Here is a 27,316-nt window from a genome sequence, read left to right on the forward strand (position 1 = left end):
AGATTGCCACTGACATCTTCATCAGGTGAGATCTCTAATTTGGCAAACAGTGGAGGAGGCTGCAGACCTGCAGCCTGTGGTGTGCTGAAATCCTTCATTTTCATTTCTCCTGTTAAGAAGGAGTCACTGACAGCTATTGCTATGTCACCTTATCATCCAACTTCCCTGCGGTGCATCACTTTAAATCCACTTAGCTTTGTTTTTCAGAAAACTTACTGAAATACAACAATTGTAAAACAATAACACTAAAGCAGAATCAGGTGTTTGCACTGCATGTGCACGCAGGGACACATTTTTAGGAGGAGTTTTATTTACAGTTTCTTTCAAGACAGAACTCATGCTAATGATGAATAAGATAGTTTTCAGTACATTTCTAAAATAAAAGTTTTCTCTGTTAACGCTGAAGAGTATCTAAGCCCATGTACTGTCCAGGTGACAGTCAGTAGGATTGGGTGCAAATAGGAGAAAAAAAATCATATTTCTACACAATATGACCATCCAAAGTGCTTTCTGAGGAAGTATAGTCTTTAATTCTTCAGTATTTGGTGTCTTGATACTTAGCCATGTACCACGGTTGTGTGTAGCCATTTTTTTTTCAGTGCTTCATGCATCGTGCATGGGGAGGAGTAAAGAAAATTTAGATAGGCAATTATAATTAGACCAGTTTAAGGTTGACTCCTATTTAAATAAAACTTTCCGTCATGGGGAAAAAGTTTGAAACCTCTAAAGTCAAGTGGATTTTCGCTATCAAGGGGATCAAGGCAAGTGTTGGCTTCAAAGCAGTAGTCCACTCCTTCTAGATGATACCATAACAGTGCGTACGAACTGAGAAATTTTCTGGTCTCTGCATAGCTGCAGAGGTTGGATACAACCTTAAAGTTAAAAGGAAGTGCGTTAGCACAATGATTGACCTCAGATTTTGGACTTTGGGCAATTAACTACAGCAGGGGGGTTGTGCTTTTTTTTTTTTTGCTTTTTTTTTTCTTTCTTAAGCTTTGTAAAACAAGCAGGTTGCATAGGACAAGCTGCAGCTACAGAAAAGTTTCTAGCCTGAGAACAGAAGAAGAGTTTTTTGCTTTAAGGTGGTGAGTGTCGGTGTTTTGGGATGCTGGGCCACAAAGCAAGGAATGAGCCAGTGTTACCCTCAGCTACAGGAAGCAGCCCTGTCACTGCTCAGTTTTGGCAGTCCCTTGCGCTGAAGTTTCTCTTTCTTTGTGTTTGACCGAAATTATCCCAAAACATAAAGCAAGCTGTCCCATTTTTGGAGATTTCTTACAACTCTAAAATCTCATGTATGGAAATGAGGTTTGGTTTGTGTGTGTAATTCTAATTTCATGGTGGAAATGTATTGTGTGAAGGAACTGAGAAAGGACGAGGCGCAGGGCTAAAAAAAATGAAAGTAATTATGTTTATGCATCAAGTGAATAAAAGAAATTTGTGCATAAATCCCAATTGTTGTCGTAGGGATTCCTTTTCCTATGTTATTTCCATCTGTCTCTGCAGTCTGTGTGGCTCTCATTGTGTCTCCTCAGCAAACCACAAGTTAAGCTTCTCCTTAAAGATCGATAGGGAGGTCTGTCACATTCTGGTCAGAGCAAGGCACTGCATTCCCTCCCTTTATGTAAGAAGTAACTCTGAGAGTTGGGGGAGTTACAGGATGGGCAGAACTGATGAATCAAACCAAAATTTTATTCTTGGCAACTCAAAACCCACGATAAACATACAAGTCAGTGGAAAGTAATACTGTTGCTCTATAGGGGGGTTCCTGGAAAGAGACAAAGGAGTGTGCCTTTACAGTATAGGTGAATTTAACGTGGGGCTCAGTTCAGAATAGCTTTAGCTATTTCTTCTCCCAAGTCTTGCTGTTCCCTCATCTGTTAGTGATGCTGCACAGCTGGCAGATGAACAGATGCCATGAGAACTTTCCCTTGTAAGAAAGGTTAGTGGCAGGAGGAATGTTGTTATAGGAAGGAGCTATGAAAAGTTTGAGAATGGGGTAGATGAATAAGTTATTGAAGTTTGCCATTTGGTTATTAAGAGAGACACAATGCTAAATGATAAGATGGTGCTGTCCGACTGTACAGTTAGTAAACCTTCCTTCTCTGGATTTCATTTTTGTTGTTTTCAGTGTTATAGATATGTAGATACAAGCGCTTTAAATATTGTAAGTCAGATACTGTTCTTTTTTGGAAGAAACTACCTCTCTGTTGTAACAAAAAAAAAAAAAAAAAAAAGAAGACTTGCAAAGGCAAGAACTCCTGTTAAGAAATACCAGCATTGGTAGCACAGGCAGACTTAATTTCTTCCTGTGCATGTGTCCATGTATGTATATTTAAAGGCTGTGTATGTGTTGGTAATCTTTACATTGCCACAAATTGTATTTTTTTTTTCTTTCTCCTAATAAGAGTTCCACCTTCATTTGGTGAAATAATTGTTCTCCTTTTTTTTATATGTTGCACCTGATTTATTTGATTAGGTTCTAGATTTAATTTTAGCCATTCTGCACCAAAGAGGAAATATTTTCTCTCTTTCTAAATGTGCATTTAGTACAGTTATTATAATTGTAATTTTAGAGTGTCTCATAACAAACTGAGGAAGTTTCACAAGACCTGCAAGTCATAGAAACCCAGTTACTCCTATTTTACTTATGGTAGATACTAAAGCAAATACAATCAGTTCCGGGTATCGCAGCTGGATCTGAAGTCCTTTAAGTGACTGTTTTTACAGCAAAACATAGAGCTTCTCCTCACATCTATTTGTCTGGCTCTGTGTTTCTTCCCAGCTACTCAGAAAACAAAGTGATAACAATTAGTAGGCATTTGCGAGAACTTTGAGAGGAGTCAAGTCTTAGATTTGTGTAGGAATTGTAGGGTTGGAAAGGAGTTCACTTTGGTAAGAGGGCCTTCAGTGTCTGTACAACAAGATCACTCTCCTCCTTGCTTCTCCCCTCTATATTTAATTTACTATATACCCTGTAACTTCTGCAACAAAGCGAGCTGAAGTTCTGTCCTTTCGTGTACTGCGCTTACTGATTTCCCAGAACACAGACAATTGAATGGACTCTAGAAACTATTGTTAACACAAATGCCAATTTCTTTCTGAAGTTTAGTGAATTAAGAAACAAAGTACATATTTCACAGTAAATAAGTATCTCTTGAGATCTGATCTGGTAAAGTACTATGCACCCATCATTTTCACAAATTTGGTTATCCAAATGAGGTCTCATGATATTCAGAAAAATTGAGCTAATAATTCATGTATTAAAATACAAGAAACAATTGTTCATACAAATAGTATTTGCAAATTTTCAAGGTGAAAATTACAGAGAGTAGAATATGTGAGGTCAGAGTTTAAAAATAAAGCAAATTAGTAGTGAACTATTACTCTGAATACATTTTAAAGCTTCTTTGCATAAGCCAACAAACACACATTAACACTTAAAAGTAGTAAAAAATGTAATAATACCTTAAAAGCGACCTGTAAGACCAGAGCCGAATGTCTGTATTTATACTATTTTTAATAAACGCAGGATTGGGAGTTGCCAGTAGGATGACTTTTTTTCTTGAATGTGTTAATGAAGATGCTAGGACCGTCAAAACCTGTTTTAATTGACTGGTATGATTTATGGAAAAAAAAAGCTATCCTTACTGTGTCCATGTGCGTGTTTATGACCCACTTTAGTAACATGAAAGAATTCCCAAGAAAATTTCAATATGATGCTGCTTTTTAAATTTAAAATATCTGCCTAAAATGACTCTATGATTCTTCCTTTTATCTTACAATTTAGAAACTCAGATAATGGTAGCTGCCTTCATTTCCAAAGAACAGACAAAGATTAACTCAGTCTGTTTCTGTAGATTTAGTTAAGTAGACCTAACAAGAGGAAGGAGCTCCATATAAGCAATAAAACCCTATGGCATTATTTTCAAAATCCACTTTAAGGTTAACATTCCTTGGCAGTTCTTATATATACTTTCTCCAATGAGGTACTGTTTTAGGTTAATCTTTTTGTTAGTGGGTATGCACGCATACACACAGAGACGCACAAAAAGGGAATTCATTAACTACAAAGACTTTGCACTAAAACACTGGGATTTCAGAGTTTTTCCTGGCAAAATTAGTCATGCTTAGATATCTGCAAAACAGCTATTGAGCATGAAGATCTTGTCATGCTTCTGAACAAGATAAAGAAAAAAAAATGGTTTAGCTTCCGTTCCTGTGTTGGTCTTGCTGTATGCCACCTCTCAGACGCCCGATCTGTGGGTCTCCTCCAGCGGTGGCTGCCCAGGGAGTGCTCCAGCAAAGGGTCGTTCTCTTTGGAAAGTCTTCTGTAGTGATGCCCGCTGCACTGTAGATAAGATTAGTTGTATATCCCCCAGCCATAATTCTGTTAGTCCCCAAAAACCTATTTCTGTAGGGGTGCTGTATATAACCAGTTTTAGAGAAGAATCAGTTCTTTAAGGTATGCTGCATGAAGGAGACTCATTCCTATGTGCTACCCACACAGTTTTTGTTTTTCTCATAACAGTAACCCTTTCTACTTCCCTACAATTCTGTTTCAGAATTATAAAGTTGTTAAAGTGATTCCTTTCAAAACTTCATATTAATGAACAAGAAAATGTAAGAAAATGCACATTTCCTGCACCAGAGTCTGTGTTCCTAGCATATTGTCACTGATTCACCTACACTTCCAAAACCCATTCCTGTCTTTACCAGCAATGTCCTAAATGTGGATCTTGGAATGAGTGGGTAGAAAAACAGTACTGCAGTAGACAGTGGCCAGCTTTATACACAGTGAACTGAAAAGGTCTGCGTCCAAAACAGAAATGTGAAACTTCCATGGATAGGCCTGGAGCAGGATTAAACCATATTTAAAAATCAGAACCCCAGTTAATTTGCAGTTTCTTTCCAATGAATATATTCTTGACACAGTAGAGATCCTTATTTAATCACTGTTTCTTAGACCTACTTAGGAACATGCTGCCCACAGCAAGCTGTTTAAAGAATATTTTAAATCACAAGAAAACATTTGCAAGACACCTGCCCCTGTAAAAAGTTATCCAGAAGTAGTAAATTACACCTTTCGTTAATGTGTAACAGAGAATTTGGGATAGAGGGGGTCAGGAACAGTAAAATAAGGCAGTGAAGATCACAGCATAATTTATTGTATAACTACAATATTTTCAAAAAATTTTGTTTGCAAAGTTGCTAATGAATCACTACAAGTTCTTGAATCTCCAGCCTCTTATAAGACTGATAGACAGATGCACTGTCTTTGCATTTGTTTGTAATAGGCTGCAGTTCTCCTGGTTTGTGAACTAAAAAATGTGACAACAGTCATTTTTATGGTGGGCATCATGAGCATGTTCCACACATGCTATGGTTAAAATGAAGCAATCATAACACAAAGGCAGCCTGACCCATACTGGGTACCTGCCTAGGGACTACACTGCAGTAACTTTACTGACAACCTCTGTGCTTTCCTATGTGTAGGAATCAGTTTCTGGTTTCTATGCCAGGTGGAAAAAACAGGCTGAATGACTTGGACAACAGACAGCTTGCAAGCTGCAGAAGAATTTATACCTCATGTTGGTGTACCTGATTTATATTTCCAGATTTAGTGGTTTGATTGTTAGACTGTGGAGGAGCAGGAGATCAATAACTAATGGCACTATCCGCATGCATGTCTTTTATAAATGCCTTACAGTGCAGTCCTAGTGAAACCGACAAGGCAGAAATCGCAAAAGGCTTGGACATAGCTAACAAATTCCCAAACAGTTCTGCGTTGTGCAGCTTGGCAAAACAAGAGCTGCATCTTGCTCCTTGGTTCTGTAAGACTTAGTTGTCATAACCTACTGATGACAGAGTATTGCTGTTACATGTTTTGGTTCATTGTTCACACCTAGCTGTACCTTTAGTGCAGCAGTGATGCATCATGGTGCATTTGAATTTAATTTTACGCACCAAAGCTGTTGCCAGATATCTTGCTACATCCCATTGCCATTCAGCGTATGCATCCTACACCATCACATGTCATGTGGGGATTCCCTTTTTAGGACAGCAGTAGTAACAAAGGTGTTTGATGAACAGGACAATGTGGATAACACTACCCTGTTGTCACAGCACATTTGAATTTTCCCACTGTACTTTGGGAACTGCTTCATTTTAGTCTATTGTGAACAAATAAGGGAAGTAACCAAAGCTGTTGCTTTGCCAAAAAAGAATATACAAATATGTAATGGGCTTACATTTTTGCAAAACAGCATTTACCCTTTGAGGTAAATTTACACTTGGAGGAGCATTGTGGCTCCTCCAAGGAGTGTTATCTGTCATTCATTTCAAAATTCTTTGTGAGCTGAAAGTAAAGATGCTTATCTTGTCAAGCAACAGGTAGACAAGCTATCCTGTAGATCTCTCTCTGTGGAAGTATATCCTTGAAGTTTACAAGATACTGATTAAACAAAATCGTATCCATAATTTTCATGATCAAAATACTGTTGTTAATTCTAGCAACAAAGCTAAATTTAATATGAGCTCATAGAATGCCCTGTTTCTATCTGAAGATTGTGGGAAATACGATGTCACTGACATCATATTCTAGCAATTTTACACACTGTTGCATCTGGCTCTGTATATGTCAGCTAAAAAACGGACTTAGTAAGTTCTCACTGGAGAAAGAGAAATACTCAGAGAATCTAAATTCCTTTTGTTGTTTGTGTGGTTATTTTTGTTTAGTGAATGTATTATTCCCCATGTATTACCAATGCCTCACAAAGTGCACTGGAAAGATAATTCATAGAGGGTAATGAAGCACCATTGCCTGATTCTAGTTTAATTCACAATCTGATTTCCAAACATCCAGTCATCTCTTTCTGTGTTCACCTAATCAGTAGCAAAATCCTGCTTACGCAGAAGGCGATGTTGTCAACCACTAAATGATTTGGATGTTTGGGATTTGCACCTCTAGTAAGGTGGAGAGGTTCATATACGGTTCATAATACTGACCCATAATTCAAATGGAAGACTGAGGACGTGTAATCCAAAATTATTTCTACTGGATCAATCTTTTAATCTAAATGGTACATAAGAAGTTTTAACACAATTGTAAGAAATGTCTTTACTGGATTAACTGGTGGCAGTTGTGTTTGACCTTAAAAAAAAGATTTAATTTTTTGAAAAATATTTTTTATGCCTAGTTTCCTTGCTAGTCACTTTACGGATATATCCCTATACAGATTCAAATTTGGGTAACAGGTGCGATGACTTTCTAGCTATACAACATTACATTTCTGAAAATATCACTTCTAGGTGTTAAAAGTAGATATAAATGGACTTTACTGAAGAAGTTGAAAAGTTACTTGAGGAGCTGCACTACGTGCAGCAAAGTTTAAAAACAATGCCTTTTGTCCCGCAAGCAATTTTTAATGAGGACTGACATTAAAATTGCAGGGATTTCTGTTTTAAATAAGATTGACAGGTATATTTGTGGGTCTGTATCATCAGTTATTTTGCTTATTTTTTTATGATACCATCCAGTTCTAGTTGATACCATTTAAATTATTATTATTTGTCTAACATGCAGTGTAGTTCAAAGTTGTTCTTCATGTTGCAGGCTTTACCATTGGAACACATGCGTAGCTTATTGCTTAGTTCACATATTGATAAAATGTGTATTTTATTTATATCTGCATAAATATGAACATAAGTGAATGACGTTAAACTGAAACTACACTGTACTTAAACAAAGAAACAGGTCAGTGTTTTTTTTAAGTGAGTAGTGGGAATCAGACATCTGAGTAAGGGTCAGATTACTCAGTGTCAGGTGAAGTCAGGGACTAGCCTGACAAAGTTCAGTGCTGCATAGTTAAGTGCTTGGACAAACCCATCTAATTCAAAGCACCTCGGTTTCTTGTTTTTTGGGCCACCTTTAAAATTGCCGACTCTTCCAGAGGGTTAGAATTCAGCAAAATCTGAAAAAAAATGGCTGCCACGAGAAGCCTCAGTGAACCGGGATCCTCCAGATAATCTCTCATTTTGAAAATACACATCTTTCATTATCCAGAGGAAGACAGATACCACAACACTTCTCAAAAGACGTAGTCTATACTATGCATCTTTGTTATTACCACAGCCACCAGCAAAAAGTTAGATATTTTGAAGGACAAAAAAAACAGTGTAGAAAAAGAGTAGTTCAGCTCTTATAACAATGTCCATTGCAAAGAAGAAAGGAGCTCAAAGTATGCTAAGAATTGTCAAAGAGATGGATATCCTGATTTGTGGGGGAAGTTGAGAATCAGTCATTCCTCAGTCATTCCTCAGTCGACTTCAATGTGGAGATATAAGTCCACAAAAATTCGCATGAGTTACATTTGTGTGTGTTTTTTAATTTCATGGAGTCAAATCTAGGACTTAGAAAATGAAAAATAAAGTTAAAAAAAAAAAAAAGAGCACAGAGACTTATAGGGCTCAGTTCAAACCTAAAGATACTAGTTCATCTGTTCAGCATGCTTTTGAATCTGGTCCAGTTTTGAGACCGTGCAGAAAAATAATGTAGATTAGGCTCTTGAGGAATTTCATAAGTGTTGGGAATAGTGGAAAGAAAATGGGAAACGTTTAAATTTTGCTTGAAGAATACACAAGGAGAACTTACTATGGAAGAATCCTGCAATTGCAGAAGGAGGACAGTTCTACTCAGTCAAGTCCAATTAGAACTAATGATGTTTTATCCTGGAATAAGTGAACAAATACTGCTGGGTAAATAATTTACAAAATTCTCCATGGCCAAGTAATTTGGTATGAGGGAGGAATATGTACAAATCTTAAAACAAACAAACAAACAAACAAAACCCTCAAGTTTTCCCTAAATGAATGTTTTGATCAGCTCTGTATTTTTTCTGTTTCCAAGTGTTTTTCTTTTATTGGTGCATGCCTACCTGAAAACTTCACATACAAGGTCTGATTGCAGAATCTGCTTGGAAGTGGTTACCTGCCTCTTCCCTTCATCTTCTTTCTGGTGAAAAACATTTTCAGATTTTCAGAAATCTTTTACCAAACCAATCCACATCACCATGTTCTTGGTCTTCCTGCAATTTGGAACACCTCCTGATTTTTCACCAGTTCCATAGGGTTAAGAGTGTGACACCTCAGCAATGTTGTGTATGCATAAGTTGTGTTAGTCTCTTTGAAGTAAAGTATTTATTTTCTTCAAAAAATATGCTTATTCTGCATTTAATGCAGAAAAATTCTTTAGCCAGTGCAATAAATTAAAATTAATTAAAATGCAATTAAGTCGTTTTATGACAGACTCTTATCTATAGAAATTTCAGGCTATTATTCTGAGGAAATTAGGCATAGTCTCTCCATAATTAGTGAGAAAATACACTGAAATGGATAACGCATGTCAGAGGCTGCCAAAATACTTGTTTTTAAAACAAAGATCCTTCAGGGAATGTCCCTAACTCCCAGTTTTATGGAGCTTCAGAATTTGTTTGCAGACCTTTACATTACCAGACCTGCATAATTACAGGGATTAAACTGTGCCTGTAAGGCTGCCTGTTTTCTGCTGGTGCTTCCCCTCACATACACTGCTAATTCCAGTTCAGGTGCTGGTTCTGATGGTGGGAGCTGTATCACAGAAGAAGCTCCAGGCGGCCGCCAGCACTTCAAATATCAGTTGTCTAAACCTGCTCAGAGCAGGTCTATACACAGCATGCAGGGGATGCAGGGGGTTGGAAGGCATCTTTGTGTTCTCTGCTGCAAGGTCCCAGGGAATCTGATTAACCATGGTTGGTTCTCCCTTCCCTTCTCCCTTCCAAAAAGCTTAGCCTGCAATGTTTATGTGGAGTTTTGCCTTTGTTTCAAGATCCTTTTACGTATACAGCCTTGCTTCTGTGCGTCAGCAGTCTGAGAGGGAAAGGTTTTAATGCATTAATGTAGTCAGCCTGTAGCGTGTTTGCTTTCCCGTCTTATTCTTGTCTGACCATAATGAGGAGAAGCTGCATACTGCTAATGAACTTCTTAAAAGAGCAAATAGGTGAAATTGGCAAGTCATTAAGAAAAATCTACTGACTACATTCACACGTCCCACCTCTTTTTTATCAGTCAAAATTAAATTCTCTATTTTATCAGAAAATGGGTCTTTCAACAGCTGATTTGCTTTGTGCTTTTGGTAGTGTTTAACGTATTGCTGGGGAGTTTACCTTTTTGTCTTGTTATTTCATAGGGTCTCTGGAGAAGCAACACAATCTACAAAATAAAATTTTTTTTTCCCCATAGGTTAGCATAGATTTTTTACATCTTCTATTATTCTTTCACAAGAGACTTCGTGTTTTATCAGTAGACTGCCGGAATTGCCCTGTCCTGCAAGATGCTAATTATAGTTCTGCAAGCCATAGAGCCCTGCTTTCAGTTTCATGAGCAGATTTTGAAATGGGATGTTAACTTCCAGAAGCAGCCTGTTACTGCTGCAAAGCATAACCTTGCCAGTGGTTTGACCTGATTAGTAGATTTTGGATCATCACAGCATGCCAAATCCAGCCTCTGGGTTAGTGGTACAGCTAGGATGTGCAGCTTTGAAATAATACCTCCCTTGGCTTACATCCAGACTAAGCTTCAGTTTATACACTGCCCTCCAAAACAACAGGCTTCATTAGGACAGAACTGATTGTATGAGACATCAGAGTGGCAGGTCAGAGAACATCAGTGTTAACACACCCTGATCTTGTCTGCTGACACTGCCGTTTAGTTTAATTCTTGTTTATTGTATGTCATGTCATGTATAAAAACCCTCTGCTGATGTGAGTACACTTACATGCAAATATTCTGCAGAATCAGGTCCCAAACATAGGCAGTTTTCAAGTCAAGAAAGTTTTTGAAAAGTCATGAGTTTAAGAAAATGCAGAGATCTTGCAGAAGTTTGTCATAACCATACTAATTTATAAGATATCTATAAGGTTATGGTTAAGAAAAGTTGTATGTAAGCATACCTGCTTTGAAGATGTTTAAAACCAAAATTCTAAGGGCAGAAAGGTTTAGCAAAGACAAACTAGGCAAATGAAAGCAAGGAAGCATGTTTTTTCCGCATATCCATAACTTTTTATAAAATAAGCATTTTGAACTTAAAAATTGCTTTGCATTTTGAACAACTAAACCTCTTTCCCATCCTGAGACAGAGCAACCCAAATGGAAAATTATAATGAAATTCACTTATTTCCAGTAGGGAGATTTAAAAGCTGGATTAATCCTTAAACTGGATTTAAAAGCAATTCTGAAGGGAGTCTAGAATGTAGTGCCATTCACATCCTAAACTCTGCACTAGTTTTGCTACAAGAGAATAATCAGTGGTGAATCAGACCTCCAACTGTGTAAGACAATGTCAACTAGCATGCTAATTGTAATGCTAATTAAAGACACAAGTGTTAATAAAAACAACAATCCTTCTTCCAGAATTTTAAAATATGGTAAAGTGCTTCATTCTATAGTGGTTTCTGTTCTATTTATGAAATATGGAAAAACATGCCTTCCTGTCTAAAATCCTCTCTTTGGAGAGTTCTGGGTTGTATATGGTAATGGCAAATTGCTCCTTGACTTTACTGTTGATAGTACAGTAATACCTGGAGAAGGCTACATTGTGTAACAATCAAAGCTCTAAAAGGGCTCTCTGTAACACAGTTTCTTCAGGTTACTTAAAAAACGTTAGGCTCTCAGGTTATCTTGTGACCTTGAATGCACTCCTTTTTATTACAGGTGGTGCAGCCAATGTAAATAAATCACGTTTCCTTTCCTTTCCTCTTCATTCCCCCAAATCCAGTAGTAATCTAAAAAAACAAAACCAAACCACCACCACCACCAAAAAAAAAAAAAGGAAAACAAAACAAAATAAATGCTCCTACAACATTAAGCATCAAGTTTGAATACAGAGCTTGAAAATGAACATTAAAGGTACAAGTTGACATCATCGTCTGATCAGTAAACGTTTGTATATTTAGTGTTTCAAATGACCAATGTAGTTGATGTGTTCTAGTTGTCAAATGCCAAGCTTATTAGCCTCCTACATTTCAATCATTTTGTACAGCACAAGGTACATGATAACAGAAATATATTCAAATATCTATTTTTTCCCCTCTTTTATGTAAAATTAAAAACAAAACCAGCAAGAATAACAACAACAACAACAAAAAGTGTAAGTGTGGTGCAATGGGCAAAATAAATTGTCTTTGTTTCCTTAATGCCTACCACTTTCCTGCTGAAAATCCTTCTCCCTGGCAAGTGCTGCTCCCCAAAAACCCTCTACACATATACACGCAAATGGAAATAGATTACAGGACGGTGGAAGTATAATTTCTAAGTATGGAATAGGCTGCTGATATATAACTGTAAATGTTTGTGTTCTAAATCTCTTGCTTTGGCATCACTTTCTTTTAGGTGAATCTAGGATGAAGAGACTGACCAAATTAAAAAAATAAATAAATTGTTTTTTAAAATAAAGGGACCTCAGAATATGCTTCTGCTTCTGTATAGAGGATATTTTCCTACATCTACCATCCTCCACTTTGGATTTTGTTCATGCATAGGTAAGAAAAGTCCTCAATATATTGTTGCTTAATGAAAAATAGTTAAGCAAACACTGACTCTGCTCTGCAACTGTCCTAGGCACAGAAGTCAAAACAAGGCCCTTTGTCAGGGCTTTTTTTAGATCACATAGGTTGACGGGTAAAAACCATCTCACACGCAAGTTACTGTACACCGCACAGTGAGATTGATATTCATGTGTTTTACATAAATATGAAGCTTCTACCTGAATTTTGATTTTCTATTTCAGATCAAACTAATTGAAGTAGGAAATTATTCAATTCCCACAGGTGCCTTTCCAAGAAGTTCCTTTATGCAGAGCTGGAGGGGAGGCAAGATGTTGGCATAGCTGTTGACCTAAAAACCTGCTATGCCAACATATTGTCATCTTTCTTGTCTGTTTGCAGCAGAGGCAAATTCTACATTGTAATGGGCATTTGGAACAGCTTAAGTCTTTATAAACATCTTGAAATGCTATTTCTCTGGCCCCACCTTTGAATTAATGTGGCAAGTGGTTATTCATTGTGTAACAGCTGAAGGATGGACTCCTTCAGAATATATTTTGTTACTCAAATGACAAACAGTTTAACATGCTCTGAAAAAGTTAGTGTAGAGATGCAGGAAGAAAAGGGCTGGGGAGGTGTGAGGAGGCTGTCAGAGGACAGGACAAGCATTGAGCATTTCACTGCCTTACCTGTACATGCTTGCAGAGAAATTGAGTTGTCAGTTGGCACCTTTCATGAGCAATAATTCCATTTACAATTTTTTGCCCATACTCTGATTATATACTCTCTCCCCTCTACACACACGTATGCATTTTTAATGTTTGTACTTTTTGCTAAGAACCATCAGGTAAAGGATTTTGAGCAATGAGAATACCATCATAGTCAAACAATGAATGAGTACCCACTAAAGAAATGTTGTAGCTAAATTTCACTGATACTTTTCCAATCCTTAAGAAAAAAAAAATCAAAAAAAAAATCAGTAAAACAGTCTTGAAGAAGGTTGTGTTGAGCTTACATGGTGAGGTTTTGGTAGCAGGGGGCTGCAGGGGTAGCCTCTGTGAGCAGAGCCCAGCAGCTGCCCCATGTCAGAGCACAGCCAGCTCCAGCTGCTCCAAAGGAGACCAGCCGCTGGCCAGAGCTGAGCCATGAGTGATGCTGGATGGGCCTCTGGGAGAGCAGAGTTAAGGAAGGGAAAGAAGTGCTGGGCAACAGCAGCTGGGAGAGAGGGGTGAGAGCCAGCCCTGCAGCCCCCAAGGGCAGTGCAGCAGGAGGGCAGGAGGTGCTCCAGGCACGTAGCAGAAGTCCCCTGCAGTCTCTGGAGAGGCCCCTGGTGGAGCAGGCCGTCCCCATGCAGCCCGTGGGTCCCACATGGAGCAGATCTCCATGCTGCAGCCCGTGGAGGAGCCCCCGGTGGAACAGGGGCAGTGACCATGAAGGAGAGGCAGAGATGAAGTCTTGCAGACTGACTGCAGCCCCCATTGCCTGTTCCCCTGTGCTGCTCAGGGGGAGGAAGTATAAGAGGGTGGATGAGGGGGAAGGTGTTTTTAGTTCGCTTTTAGTTCTCACTGCTCTAGTCTGCTAGTGATAGGCAATAAATTACATTAATCTCCCTATGCTGAGTCTGTTTTGCCCACGGCAGTAATCGGTGAGTGATCTCACAGTCCTTATCTCAAGCCAGAAGAAGTTTTATTTTATTTTCTTCCCCTGTCCTTTTCAGGAAGGGGAGTGAGAGAGAGGTTGTCTGTTGCCTAGCTGCCCATCAGGGTTAAAACTACAAAAAGGTGTCATGACTGTTGTAAAGGGAGCCACAGAAGAAGGGAAAATTTTCTTGATTAAATGATATGAATGATGAAATGATTTAATCATATTTCTGGAATGATGAAATTCATGTCCTCATTCTACATATGATGTTACTTAACAAAAATAGTTTTGCTTTGAAAAAATCTAAAATGAAAGTCGTGATCAGGAGCAGCAGTGCTATTAAAAAATAAATAAGGTGGAACAGAGCAAAAATTGACTGCAGGTTTTATACATTCGCAGCAGTCCATTTGCACTGACAACTCTTCATGTTTCATATGTCTAACGCTTTAGGATCATTTTCTTAAGTACTGAGTTTGAACCTGTATTTGCTGTAAAACCAGTGTTCCTTCTAGAACCTCACAACCAGAGATGACAAAATGCTTGTTCATGCAAAGTTAAAAACTATTTCTCAAATATTAAAAGAGAACTTAGGCCTCTATATTTCCTGACATTTATATATTGTTTTGGATGAGCTTAGTGAACTTGCTAGAGTACCATTTTTCATTACTTTAAAGGGAACAAGTTTAAATCTTGTACACAAAATTAAAGTCCAAAGGGAATTGTACCACTAGTGTGATATCTGAACACTGCCAATGGAACTGGCTCCACATTTCTGTCTCATTGCCTCAAAATCACCTCAGCTTCGAAAAAAACGGAATGGATCATACTTTGCACTGTCTGATGCACATTTTCTTTGCTCATCCAGTATCACAATAACTGTATGTTGTCTTGCTTTCCACAGAAATTCTTTCAATTCCAGGTAGAATAGACCCATTTGAAGATCATGTTATCCTAAATGTAAAAGAGTTTATTAAATATCCAGTGTACTCTCTGAACTTCATAAAATAAAACATCTGCTGCTTTCAATAATCTGTGTTTTCTCCATATGTCAAGATCAAAATTTAGGCTTGGTATCAAAAGAAAATCATCCAGAGAAAAATCTTTATCATCAAAAGAAAAATTCTTATCTTTCTGGTAGTTTTGCTAACATTTAAAACCTCAAGATTTTTAAAGCTGAAACAAATTTTTTTTTTTTTTCAGTGTTCACCAACAAATGCTGTTCTGTTTAGAAGACACTTTTTCTGTACCTCCTACAACTATGGCTTAGGAAGAGTATCACAGTGCACTTTACTCCTGTCTTAAGCCAGGGTATGACTATCTGGTGATTGCAGATTTTCAGAGAATGTGTTTTCTTCATTATCAGTTCCTAGACAATACATTTTAGTTTTTGTTCCTGGTAAGTGGTGGATATAGAATGCAATACAAGTACAAGGAAAGCACAGATTTTGAGTATTCTTCTAAATAGTGGCCCTGGGTCTTACAAAATAAAAGTTTGTGTCTAAAGGATAGTTTGCTTGTCCTAAGACTGTTTTGGTCAGGACTTCTAAGTGTGGTGTATACTTATAATGTTTTTCTCTCCTCTCTAAACTCTAGTTCTTCAAAGACTATTTGTCTTTTTTTTTCTTTTTTTTTTTCCTTTTTTTTTTTCCCCCCGACTTATATTCATTAAGCACATGATAATGGAATGGGTTGTGTATTTCTTGTCTCAGACTGGGTACAGGTTAAATTCATTAAAACTCTTAATACCATATAAGAAAGTATTTTTTTTTTCCCTTTGAATTTGTTAAGAAAAAATAAATAAATTCTTTTACACTTGCATACTAATATTTCATAGGTGTTTTGTGACAGCTCTTTCATTTTGAGCTAAGTTTTGATTATGTTGCTGAATTGTGTAGTCTGTATTGTGACAGACCAGTGACTCTCAGAACAGCCTAGCAGTTGTGGACAGGCAGCCTTCTTTATTTCCAAAATTGCTTCAGAAGCCTAACTCTTCCATGTTGGTTCATGAACCAGCTAAATTAGAATAGGTCTCAAAAATTAAAAACAAAAAATGACAACTCCAAATTTAAAAGGAAAATATTTCACAGAATTCCATTTGAGAATCAAGTTTTTAGTAACAGGTCAGAGACAGGTGAACTTTCTCTTTTTCAGATAGCAGTTGCATATTTCAAAAAGCACTGCATGAATCAAATATGCTTTGTCTGACCCTCTTCGCAAACAAATATTACTGTCATAATGCAAACATAGACTACTCCTGCCTTGTAACTTCAAAGTGGTAAAAAAGGTTATTCCTGATAAAACAACCCAAGAAAGAAATACGTGGGTCTGTACTGACATGCAAGCTAGTTTTCTAATATCCTTCACTCTGAAAACAATGCATTTCAACAGTGGATCATGAAGAAGTTTCAGTGCTGGTATTAACAGAACTGACTAAAGCTGTAACCAGTTAACTAAATGAAATACAGCACCATTCATTGCAAAAGAGAGCATGTCACAGGATGCTTTTGATAGTAATCAGACATTAAACAGTACTATCAACTCCCAGAGTTTATCAGAAGAGGCAACTCTTTAGGTATTTATTTTAGTGAGCTAGGCATTCCATTTTGTCACCTAGTTTAAACTGGATTTAATTCAAGTAAGAATGGGTTGGAAACCAAACCTCCTTTTCTGTGCAACATTCCAATTTTTTTTAGGTTTGCTGGACTAGACCAAGAAGTTGAAACTTTTAAACATTCTGAAAAGTTTTGACTTGGCACTTCTGAAAAAGTACATTTTAGCAACAATGAATCTTTTTGATGCAGCTCCAACTTCAACAATGCTTTAGTAATACACCTATAGAGCCTAAACAGTAATGAGCCTTATCCTCAACAAACTACACAGAAATCAGTTTATTCTGTGAAGATAGATGAATTATGGCAAAATCTCATTACTTCTGTAGGAAGCAGCTGCACTGTAGAAACAGTAGTGCTACTATACACAGACACTACAAATTACAAATACTGTATCGTGAGAAACATTCTCAATAACTGCATTTCAAGTAAGGTTAACTGGTTTGCTTTTTTTGTGGGTGTATACGTTTAAAATTTATGTTAAAGGTGGCCTGATATGTTCAGAAGGGTGATTAACAGCAGAAAAGAGCTGAACAAGAACAAAGAAAATTATTCTTGTCTTTCTTGCCAAAAACTAGATTGGGCAGAATTACAAATAAGAGGAAGGCAAAGTCCTGGCGTAAGACTCTGACCTTGCTGGGTGTCAGCATAACTACTGTTCTGTCTCTGTTTAGGATGAAGATACTGCTGTGGAATTAAATTTCCTCTTAACAAGGTCTGTTTATAACTTTTATTTTATGAACTATAATCATTCAAAATGCACAGGTATTGTGCTTCACTGATCATTCTAACAAATACTCCATTTTCCTAGTGCATATACTCACTGCTCTCCCTTTGACACAGCAGTAGAGGGAACGTGGAGGCCTCAGTGTGTTGCCAGAGGAGAGACTTCGCCCAGGAGGGAGCTTGGGAATTCAACAGAGAAGTGCTCCACAAGGCAGACCAGTGGGTGAACCTTCATTAATTAGCAAGATTAAACAGCATTTGGCAAGCTGGGCTTCTCTGATGATGGAAACATATTGTCAATATAGCACAAAGGTTGTCCAAAAAGGAAAATATAATTGGAGGGAAAAAAAAAAAAGGAGGAAAAAAAAAAAAAAGAAAGGAAAAAGTAATTGAAAATTAGTAACATGGAGTACCTTCAGAAAAATGTGGAAGAGGAAGCAGAAACTTTGTATCTCTAGTGATCCCTGTTGCCCTCTGGACTGGATTTGAAACTTAAAATGTCTGTTTTCAACTGACTACATGTTGTGTATAGCATTGGTTTTGCTCTTCTGTGATGGCTACTTGATAATTGTTATCACAATTGAGAGATGCAGGGAGGTGAGAAAAGGCACAGAGCAAAGATTGGTACTTTTCAAAGTATGAAAGGTTTCATACTTTTGTAATTATGGCACAAATGAAAAACTGTTTCAGTCTATTGATTTGTCTTAAGAGTAGCTGTCAAAATTGCTCTGGAATACAAAAGCCTATCCTCATCCAGATCAACTGCAAATCTTCTTTATTGGCAAAGTATTAGAACTCTTCTCATAGCACACACAGACCTACCACATAAATCAAAACAAGAAATGCTCCTCAAACAAAGCACAATATTCAAAGCTTTCAACCACTGATTGCTTTTCACCTTGTCTTTTTTTTTTTTCTTTTTTTTTTTCAGTAAATCACAGAGGTTTTGCTGGCTTGTCATACTGAGTATAAATTTAAGTACAGAATACTACAAAATTATACCTTGATTAAATTATGTCAATTTGAACATTGGGTTTGCTGTTGGTTAGTTTCTTAAAATACTATCTTTCATAACCAAGTCATTTCTTAGATTGTTTCTGATGTTGTACTCATGCTAGTACTTGAAAAATACTCAGTTTTTGATAGTCATGATATGACTGTGCTCCCTAATACCAAGTACTTTTGTCGTAATTAGGAGCAGTTTTATTCATGATTTCTATTAATTCTGCATGTTGATCTTTAATCATTGAGGAATAAATTGCATTATTTCTGATTGATTATTTCCACACTATTAAGTGATTAAGATTAATTTCTTTTTTAAGTTATGGGGGTTTACTTTTTATGTTCACTGCTACATCTGTGTTTAGAGCTGCAGGATTTTCTAGTGCTGAAATACATACCAAACTGGAGAGTAAGGAGAAGCAAGATGGATGTAATTGGATAAGAAGTGGAATGAGACTGACTACTTGTTGCCGTTCAAGGAGGAAAAAAGTACTCAAGAAAGACAAGGTAAGGTTAATAATGGTACTAAACAAAGTACTTCTGATTGCTGAAGAACAAGAAGGAATTGGAAGAAAGTCTGCACATACAGAAGGAAAACTATTTCAGAGTTACTCCATCCTTTTCCATCACATGATAAAACTTGCTTATATCTGCTGCAGACCTGTGTGCATGTGTGTATACAAAAAGGTTTATTGGTTGATTCATAGGTAGATAGCTATATGTGTGTGCACATTAGTAATTCTGAAATATCTTGTTAAGGATCTATTTAATGTATTTTAAAATTAATATAGTATCAAATCATTCTTTCATTATCTTTCCCACTTCATAATGTATCTTTCTTTAACCACAATAAATAAAAAGGCAGAAACACAAATGTCTCTTCTGTTCCTCTCCAGAGCACAATGAGTAGCTATGATTTCTGTAAGTAAATCCAACATTTCTTACACCCTTGTTTTACAGTCAAAAAGCTTGCTAATATATATGTATGATTCGCAAGAAATTAACACTAAGAGCACAAATAATTGCTCATGTCTATGTTTAAATGCCTTCTCCTTTTCTCAAAGTGTGTATCTGGATAACTTTTAATTTATAGGCAGTATCTCTTCAAGCAATGTACTGGGTTTTCTAAAGTAACTGGAAGGTGATTTGGGATCCTGGCTAATCACCTGTGCAGATCCCCTATTTTCAGGCATGATACACGTAATGCAGCAAATTGATGCGATCATTTCTGTATCAGCTGCTAATTTATTCTCCAAAAATATCCCCACAAACACAATGCACACTCTACCACATCCAGCTTCTGCTGCAGAATAGGATACAAGAATTAATTTGTATACATATTTAACTTCACCTGGATAAGTGTATTCTCATTAATGAGAGGTTGGAAACCAGGACAAACGGGAGTAGAAAAGTACATCCAGAATTTGGGAGCAAGAAAGGTTTCCAGTGTTATTTCTGAACAGTGGTGACTTTGCAAGAGCCTCATCCAGAAGAGCTACCACAGCTGCTTTATCTAAATGTCTAGAATCTACTGTAATGGTGCTACCCGATTGGATCCTTTTTTATGCTACTGTCTTTGACTTCAAATAGCGAAGAAAGCATGAAGGAGAATGCAAACAATAAAGACATAATACCTATCTGTAACTTCAGTTCTGTCTCTCAGTGCTTTCGTGTATACTGTTTACTTTGGTCGTATCACTTCAGTTTCCAGCCTACAGCACTTCAGGGCAGTATGTTTACCTCTAGCTTTTCCAACCCCAAACCGAGACAGTTGTTTCTGAAAACAAATGTCTCCACAAGGTAACCGGCGCCCCCTTGTGTTGTTATTGCACAGAGGCGAATCCTTCATAACACCAGAACATAATTCACTGCTTAATGCACCTTCCCTTACCACAATACTGACATGATAGCAGGGAGCTGAAGGCTCACACCTGTTCCTCCATTAGGTGGCTATCGCCCAGATGGGAAAAAAATGATTATCACAGCTATACACACCTCATATTGTAATCACAAACACCATCAGAATCTTTGAGCTGAGCAAAGATGAAATGAACTTTTGCCCCAGTATTTCTGTGGCACTACTGTTAACTTTCCAGGATGCAAAGAAGTATCTCAAAAAACAGAGTTTTCATCCCATGTTCAACAGAGGGCAGAAAGTCTTCAATGAGTTCTTGAAATTTCTCATGTTTTATTCCGTCAAGGATTTATGCCATGTAAGTTGCACAGGAAATGGTGCAATAGCAGTGAAACAGCGTAAGTGCATTCAAAGCAGAATAAATATCCACTGTGGCAAGAGTACAGCACTACTACCTGAATAAAACATAATTAATGCTTTATTTATGTTTTACCATAGGAACAGTTCCCTTACTTCAAATATTAGGGAGATTGCCAGCCCCAAAACTCCCCATAAATTGAGATTTTTCTCTGTTCTGGCTACCTTATGGAGAAAAATAGAATTCCATATAGTTTGCAAAGAGTTGTCTGTAGAAACTACCCAACAACTGCAGTGTTTAATAGAGAACTGCATTTTTTTGCAGCTTTTCAAAAAACGTACAGAATTATGTAGCATATACTGTTCTTATTGCACTGCAGCAATTCTGCAGGAATCCTTCAGTAAGGTCACCATTTTGTGTTTAATTTTATGGGCTTCTCTATGAATGAAGTCCATCTGTGTATACTGTACATGAATATAACCATAATTTATCAACTTTTTATTAACGCTTATCTATGTGGACTTTGTAAATTTTGCAAGCAGAATCTTGAATAACCTTTCCACAGAAGAAGGATGTTAGCAAAACAAGGTAATTTTGAATCCAATTTAAATTCACAAGGTGATATGTGTGCATATATATATATAAAGTATCAAAGTCTGAAGTAGCTGAGTGACACAGAAAACATTATGAAGTTTATGAGAGTTAACAGTAGTGCTGAATGCACTGATAAAGAGCTACAGATATATTTGAAGAACAAATTACTTCTGACCCCAATAATTCATTCAGCATCATAGAAAAGACTTCAGTGAAATTTCTGGGCCTGATATTGTCTCATGAGTACCATCAAAAGTAATTAGAGCATTTAAATAGATAGACAGATACACAGATGGATAGATACATAGATAGATAGATAGATAAAACAGATTTGTAACCTGAAACACAGCATTCCTCGTGCATATTATGAGGGTGAAATGTTACATACTGAAAATAGCTAAATCAGCTCAGCCGGGGTCATGACTTACTCGAAATTTCTGCCATCTAGTGTTTATCAAGAATACAGCAATGTATGCATGTGAAGGGATGAGTAGCAGGCAGCCTACTCTTGAAATGCAGGTGGGCCACAGTGCACCCTGCTGAGGAGGTAGGAGTGCCTTCACATCTTCTAGCCTCCACTGCTGCGTGATGGAGTGCCAGCTTTACTGCTAGTGTTTATAATATGTTGTTAGGATGAAAAAAGTCCTATTTTATTTTCGTGCAATCAGTGCTGCTACAAACAAAAGGGTTAATCCATCTTTGATTTTGTAGTTTAAGAAGACTTAGAATCACAGTCTTTACTTACAAAAATGGCTTGAATAACACAACGTCCAGACTGAATTTGTCCATTGTTCACGTGAGTTTACGAGCAGATTTTTTTGTTGTTTATTTGTTTGTTTTTAAAAAAAAAGGGGGGGGGGGGGGGGGGGTCTGTGCTCGTATGCAGAAAAATATTGCCCCCTGCTGGACTTATTGAGAATGACTCCTTTTTTACCGTTATACATGGGACATGAAGTTACAATAAAACCACAGTTTGTACGGAATCCTTATGGTAATTTCACCCTTCTGGACAGCTAAATTCTACCAGAACCACTCTCTCACTCCCGCTCCTGAAGGGAAAGGGGGAGGGAAGAAAGTGCAATGAGAAAGGAAAAGGCTAACAGGTTAAAATAAAGATAATGTAATTAAAGGGGAAAGAAAGAGAGAGAGAGAGAGAGAGAGAGAGAGAGAGAGAGAGACTGTGCAGATGCAAAGTGATAGAAGAAGCAATTATTCTCTACTTCCCATCAATGAGTGATGTTTAGCCATGTCCTGGGAAGCAGGCCCTCAATATGTGTAAGAATTGTTTGGGATGACAACTCCTTGTCCTTGTCCTTGTCCTTGTCCTTGTCCTTGTCCTTGTCCTTGTCCTTGTCCTTGTCCTTGTCCTCGTCCTCGTCCTCGTCCTCGTCCTCGTCCTTCTCCTTCTCCTTCTCCTTCTCCTTCTCCTTCTCCTTCTCCTTCTCCTTCTCCTTCTCCTTCTCCTTCTCCTTCTCCTTCTCCTTCTCCTTCTCCTTCTCCTTCTCCTTCTCCTTCTCCTTCTCCTTCTCCTTCTCCTTCTCCTTCTCCTTCTCCTTCTCCCTCCTTTTCCCCTTCTCCTTTTCCTTCATTTTTCTCTTCTCCTTCTCCTACCCCTTTCCCTTCTCTTTCTCCTTCCTTTTCTCTCTCTCCTTCCCCTTCTTCTCCATCCCCTTTCCCACATTTTATTGCTGAGTGTGACACCATGTGGTATAGAATATTCCTTTGGTCATTTTAGCTCAGCTGCCCTGGTGATATCTTCTCCCCACTTCTTGCCCACCTCCAGCCTGCTGGCTTTGTCCAGCTGGGGAGAATCCCAATGCTGTGCCAGCACTGCTCAGCAATAGACACAACACTGGTGTGATACCAGTGCTGTTCTAGCTACAAGTGCAGAGCACAGCACTGTATGGGCTGCTGTTGGGAAAGTTAACTCCATCCCAGCTAAATGCAGCATAACCTCCACCCTTTACACCATGCTATTGGTGTCACATTTGAATTCCACACACTTTAGTACATTTGTATGATCTGATCATTATTCCATCCAACATACAGATGTGTACATTCTCATCACCACTATTCCCTGTCCTTAACTGATATATTTTCCCCATTCTATAAGCCTCTCCCAAAAAATCTATAAGAAGCGGTAAAGACTTTGGCCTCATTCTGCCAAGGTGGTCACTCAGAACAGGCAAAGCAGTATTTCTCGATGCCAACACCAGCTTAGATTGAGTCATTGCTGCACTTGCCTTGTTCCTTGCAAAGATGACCTGCCATTGGTTCTGCAGTGTCTTCCTACAACACATAATTTAGATTACAGACTATTTTCTTCCCAAGGTTAAACCTCCTTGAGCCACATACCTGATATCTCCATCCTTTCACATCACCCACAAAGTGCACCCAGGTCCTTGGGCAAAGACAATCCCACGAGTGGGTTTGCCTTTTCCCAAGGCAGGTGCAACCCCCTCTACCTTCCCCACCACTTCCCTACCTGCACTGCAGGGACTTTAGCTCCTCCCACACTGTGTAGGTGCTGTGCTTCAGCAGAACCAGGTTGGTTATCTGATCCTTTGGTGTTGTGACATCTCTCCCCAGAAGTTCTGATATTTCATGGACCCACCAAAATACAACATGAGCTATTTTCTGTTTAATCTGTTCAAAGGCTTGTTACTGCTCATGTCCTCATTTACGAGTATCTCCATATAGAGGAAGCTGACAATAGCCTGGATTATGCATTCTCCAGAACCCCACAAAGCCTAGGAAAACTTGTGTTTCTTTCTTGTTAGTTGGTGGGGGACGTGGATTTTATCTTATTGATCCCATCCATAGGGATGTGGCAGCATCCATCCTGCTAATTTACTCTCAAGAACTGGACCTCTTGTGTGGGTATTTTGCTTTACAGCAAAGCCAGCTTTCTGAAGGATTTGAAATGTTTTGTTCCCTTTCTCAAAAACAACTTCTGCTGTGTCATGACGCCACATGAGGATGTCATCAATGTACTGCAGGTGTTCAGGAGCTTCCCCCTGTTCCAGTGCAGTGTGGATCAGTCCGTGGCAAATGGTAGGGCTGTATTTCCACCCCTGGGGCAGTCCATTCCAGGTGCACTGGACAATTGGACTTCCCTCCAACAGAAAGCAAAATTTGGCCTGCACTCTGCTGCTAAAGAGACGGTGAAAAATGCATTAGTGATATCAATTGTGGTATACCACTTGGCTGCCTTTGACTCCAGTTCATATTGGGCTTCTAACATGTCTGGCACTGCAGCACTCAGCACTGTCATGATTTTGTTCAGGCCACAACAGTCCACTGTTAGTCTCCACTCTGCATTAGACTTTCACACTGAACGTATGGGAGTATTAAAGAGTGAGTCTTGGCGATCACTTCTTGGTTCTCCAGTTGAGGAATCAGCTCATGGATGGGAATCAGGGAGTCTTGGTTGGTGCGCTATTGCTGCTGGTGCACTGCTGTGGTAATGATTGGAACCTGCAGTTCTTCAACCCTCAGCAGTCCCACAGCAGAAGGGTCTTCCCAGAGACTGGGCAAGGTAGACAGCTGTTTAATGTCCTCTGTCTCCAAGGCGTCTATGGCAAAAGCCCACCCGTACCCGTCTGGGTCCTGCAAGTACCTTTTTCTGAGGTAGTGTTGTGGTTTAACCCAGCAGATCAGCACCACACAGCTGTTCACTCACCCTTCCCCCACAGTGGGATGGGGGAGTGAATTGGAGAAAAAAGTAAAAGCTTGTGGGTTAAGATAAAGACAGTTAATGGGACAAAAAAAGAGAAAGAGTAATAGTAGTCTTAATAATGATAACAGCAAGAATAAAAATATGTAAAAAACAAGTGATGCACAATGCAATTGCTCGCCACCCGATGACAAAAGCCCAGCCCTGAGCAGCAATTCTACCCCATATAATTGCTCAGCATATGCCACATGGTACAGGACATCCCTTTGGACAGGCTGGGTCAGCTGTCTTGGTCTGTTCCCTCCCAGTTCCTCATGCAACCCTAGCCTGCCTGCTGGCAGGGCAGTGTGAGAAGCTGAAAAGTCCTTGGCTTTCTGCAAGCACTGCTCTACAACAATTAAAACATTAGCAAGTTATCAGCATAATTTTCATCCTAAATCCAAAACACAGCACACTACCAGCTACTAGGAGGAAAATTAACTCTATCCTAGCTGAAACTAGGACAATATCCACTCCTTGTTCCATACTGTTTGTGTCATGAACAGGTCCCACACTTTCCAGTACTTTCCAATTAATCACCGCTTTTCATATATGTATATGAAATGTCCACTGATTTGTTTAGTCCATGAATGTCTTTGGGCTCCATCTTTCAGAACAGTCTTCCAGCACAGAAGAGATGGTGTGTGGTGTTGGATTGTTGCACGCTGAATCCAGTTCTAATTCCATCACACCGCTGTGCTTGTCCAGTTTTATCAAAATTCTTTCATCATTATCTGGGTGACTGTTATTGTAATACCATTAACATGACATATAGCAATTATAGTAGTGATGGCACATGGTATTATATAGTAATTAACATCATGCAATTCTAGTCATGGGCTATTCTCACCCAACATTAAATCCCTTTTAGGGATTTATAATCTGACTTCCCGATCCTTCCACACTACCCACCAAGTGCACCCAGGTCCTTGAGCAAAAGCAGTCCCATGGATGGGCTTGCCTTTGCCTGAGCCGGGAATAGCCCAGACTGTCTGACCCTGAATGCTTTTTATGTGCACTACAGGGACTTTATTCCCTTCTACAGTAAGTAACATGTTTGATTGGGCAGGTCTGCCTTGGTTGGCAGAACCCCTTGTGTTGACTAACCAGGTGGCCTTTGCCACATGTGTATCCCAATTTTTGAATGTCCCAGCTCCCTCTATGTTCAGTGCGCTCTTTAACAGACCATTATAAGCTCGCTTTTCCCGGAGGCTGGTGCATGATAGGGGATGTGATATACCCACTCAATTCTGCACTCTTTGACACAGGTGCCTATGAGGTTGTTTCAGAAATGAGTCCCATTGTTTCAGAAATGATTCCCATTCAGAAATGATTCCCATTTAGAAATGAGTCCCACTCAATTCTTCTCGGGGTGCCATGTCACCATAGGACTTGCTTTTCAAGTGTTCTGGGCAGTGGCATTGGGCACAGGATATGTTTCCAGCCATCTGGTGGTTGCTTCACCATTGTAAGTACATGGCATTTGCCGTTGTGGATTTGAGGGAGTGTGATATAATCAATCTGCCAGACCTCCCCATATTTATATTTCAGCTGTCGTCCTCCATACCTGAGAGGCTTTAACCATTTGGCTTGCTTGACTGCAGCACGTTTCGAAATCATGAATAACTTGTGCAATAGTGTCCATGGTCAGGACCACCGCTCAGTCACAAGCCCACCTATATGTTTCATCTCTTCCTTGATGGCGTGAGGTGTCATGGACCCACGGATCTATAAATAATTCATCCTTCTGTTGCCAGTCCAGATCCTGCCAGTCCACCTCAGCCACTTCAATCTTAGCAGCCTGATCCACCTGCTGGTTGTCTTGGTGCTCTACAGTGGTCTGATTCGTGGGTACATGAGCATCTGTGTGGTGTACTTTTACAATCAGGTTCTCTACCTGGGTGGCAATATCTTGCCAAAATGTAGCAGTCCAGATGGATTTGCCCATGTGCTGCCAGTTGCTGTGCTTCCATTGCTGTAATCACCCCCACTGGTCACTTTCTACCATCCACGAGTCAGTATAGAGATAAAGCACTGTCTACTGTTCTCATTCAGCAATATCTAAAGCCCTCTGGATGGCCTTCTCCGAATTGGCTGGATTCAGCTTCTTCAGCAGTTTCTGCAACTTGTTTTGTAGAACTCCGTACAGCAGCCTTCCACCTCCAATGCTTTCCCACAATACAACAGGACCCATCAGTGAACAGGGCATATTGCTTCTCATTTTCAGGTAGCTGGTTACAC

At 38.8% G+C, this 27,316-nt stretch overlaps 1 protein-coding gene across 1 annotated transcript in view; it reads right to left on the reverse strand.

The window, feature by feature from the left end:
• Positions 1-26,720, reverse strand: part of LOC310888990 (uncharacterized protein) — a gene marked incomplete at its 5' end in the record, with an annotated part of 49,120 nt that extends 22,400 nt beyond the window's left edge. Inside the window, one exon of the mRNA XM_083815943.1 lies at positions 26,643-26,720. Within this exon, the coding sequence (XP_083672069.1) occupies positions 26,643-26,720 (78 nt within the window). The remainder of the gene's footprint in view (positions 1-26,642) is intronic.
• Between the last annotated feature and the right edge of the window lie 596 nt (positions 26,721-27,316).

This window comes from Anser anser, assembly GCF_964211835.1.
Source record: "Anser anser genome assembly, chromosome: Z".
Classification (NCBI taxonomy): domain Eukaryota; kingdom Metazoa; phylum Chordata; class Aves; order Anseriformes; family Anatidae; genus Anser; species Anser anser.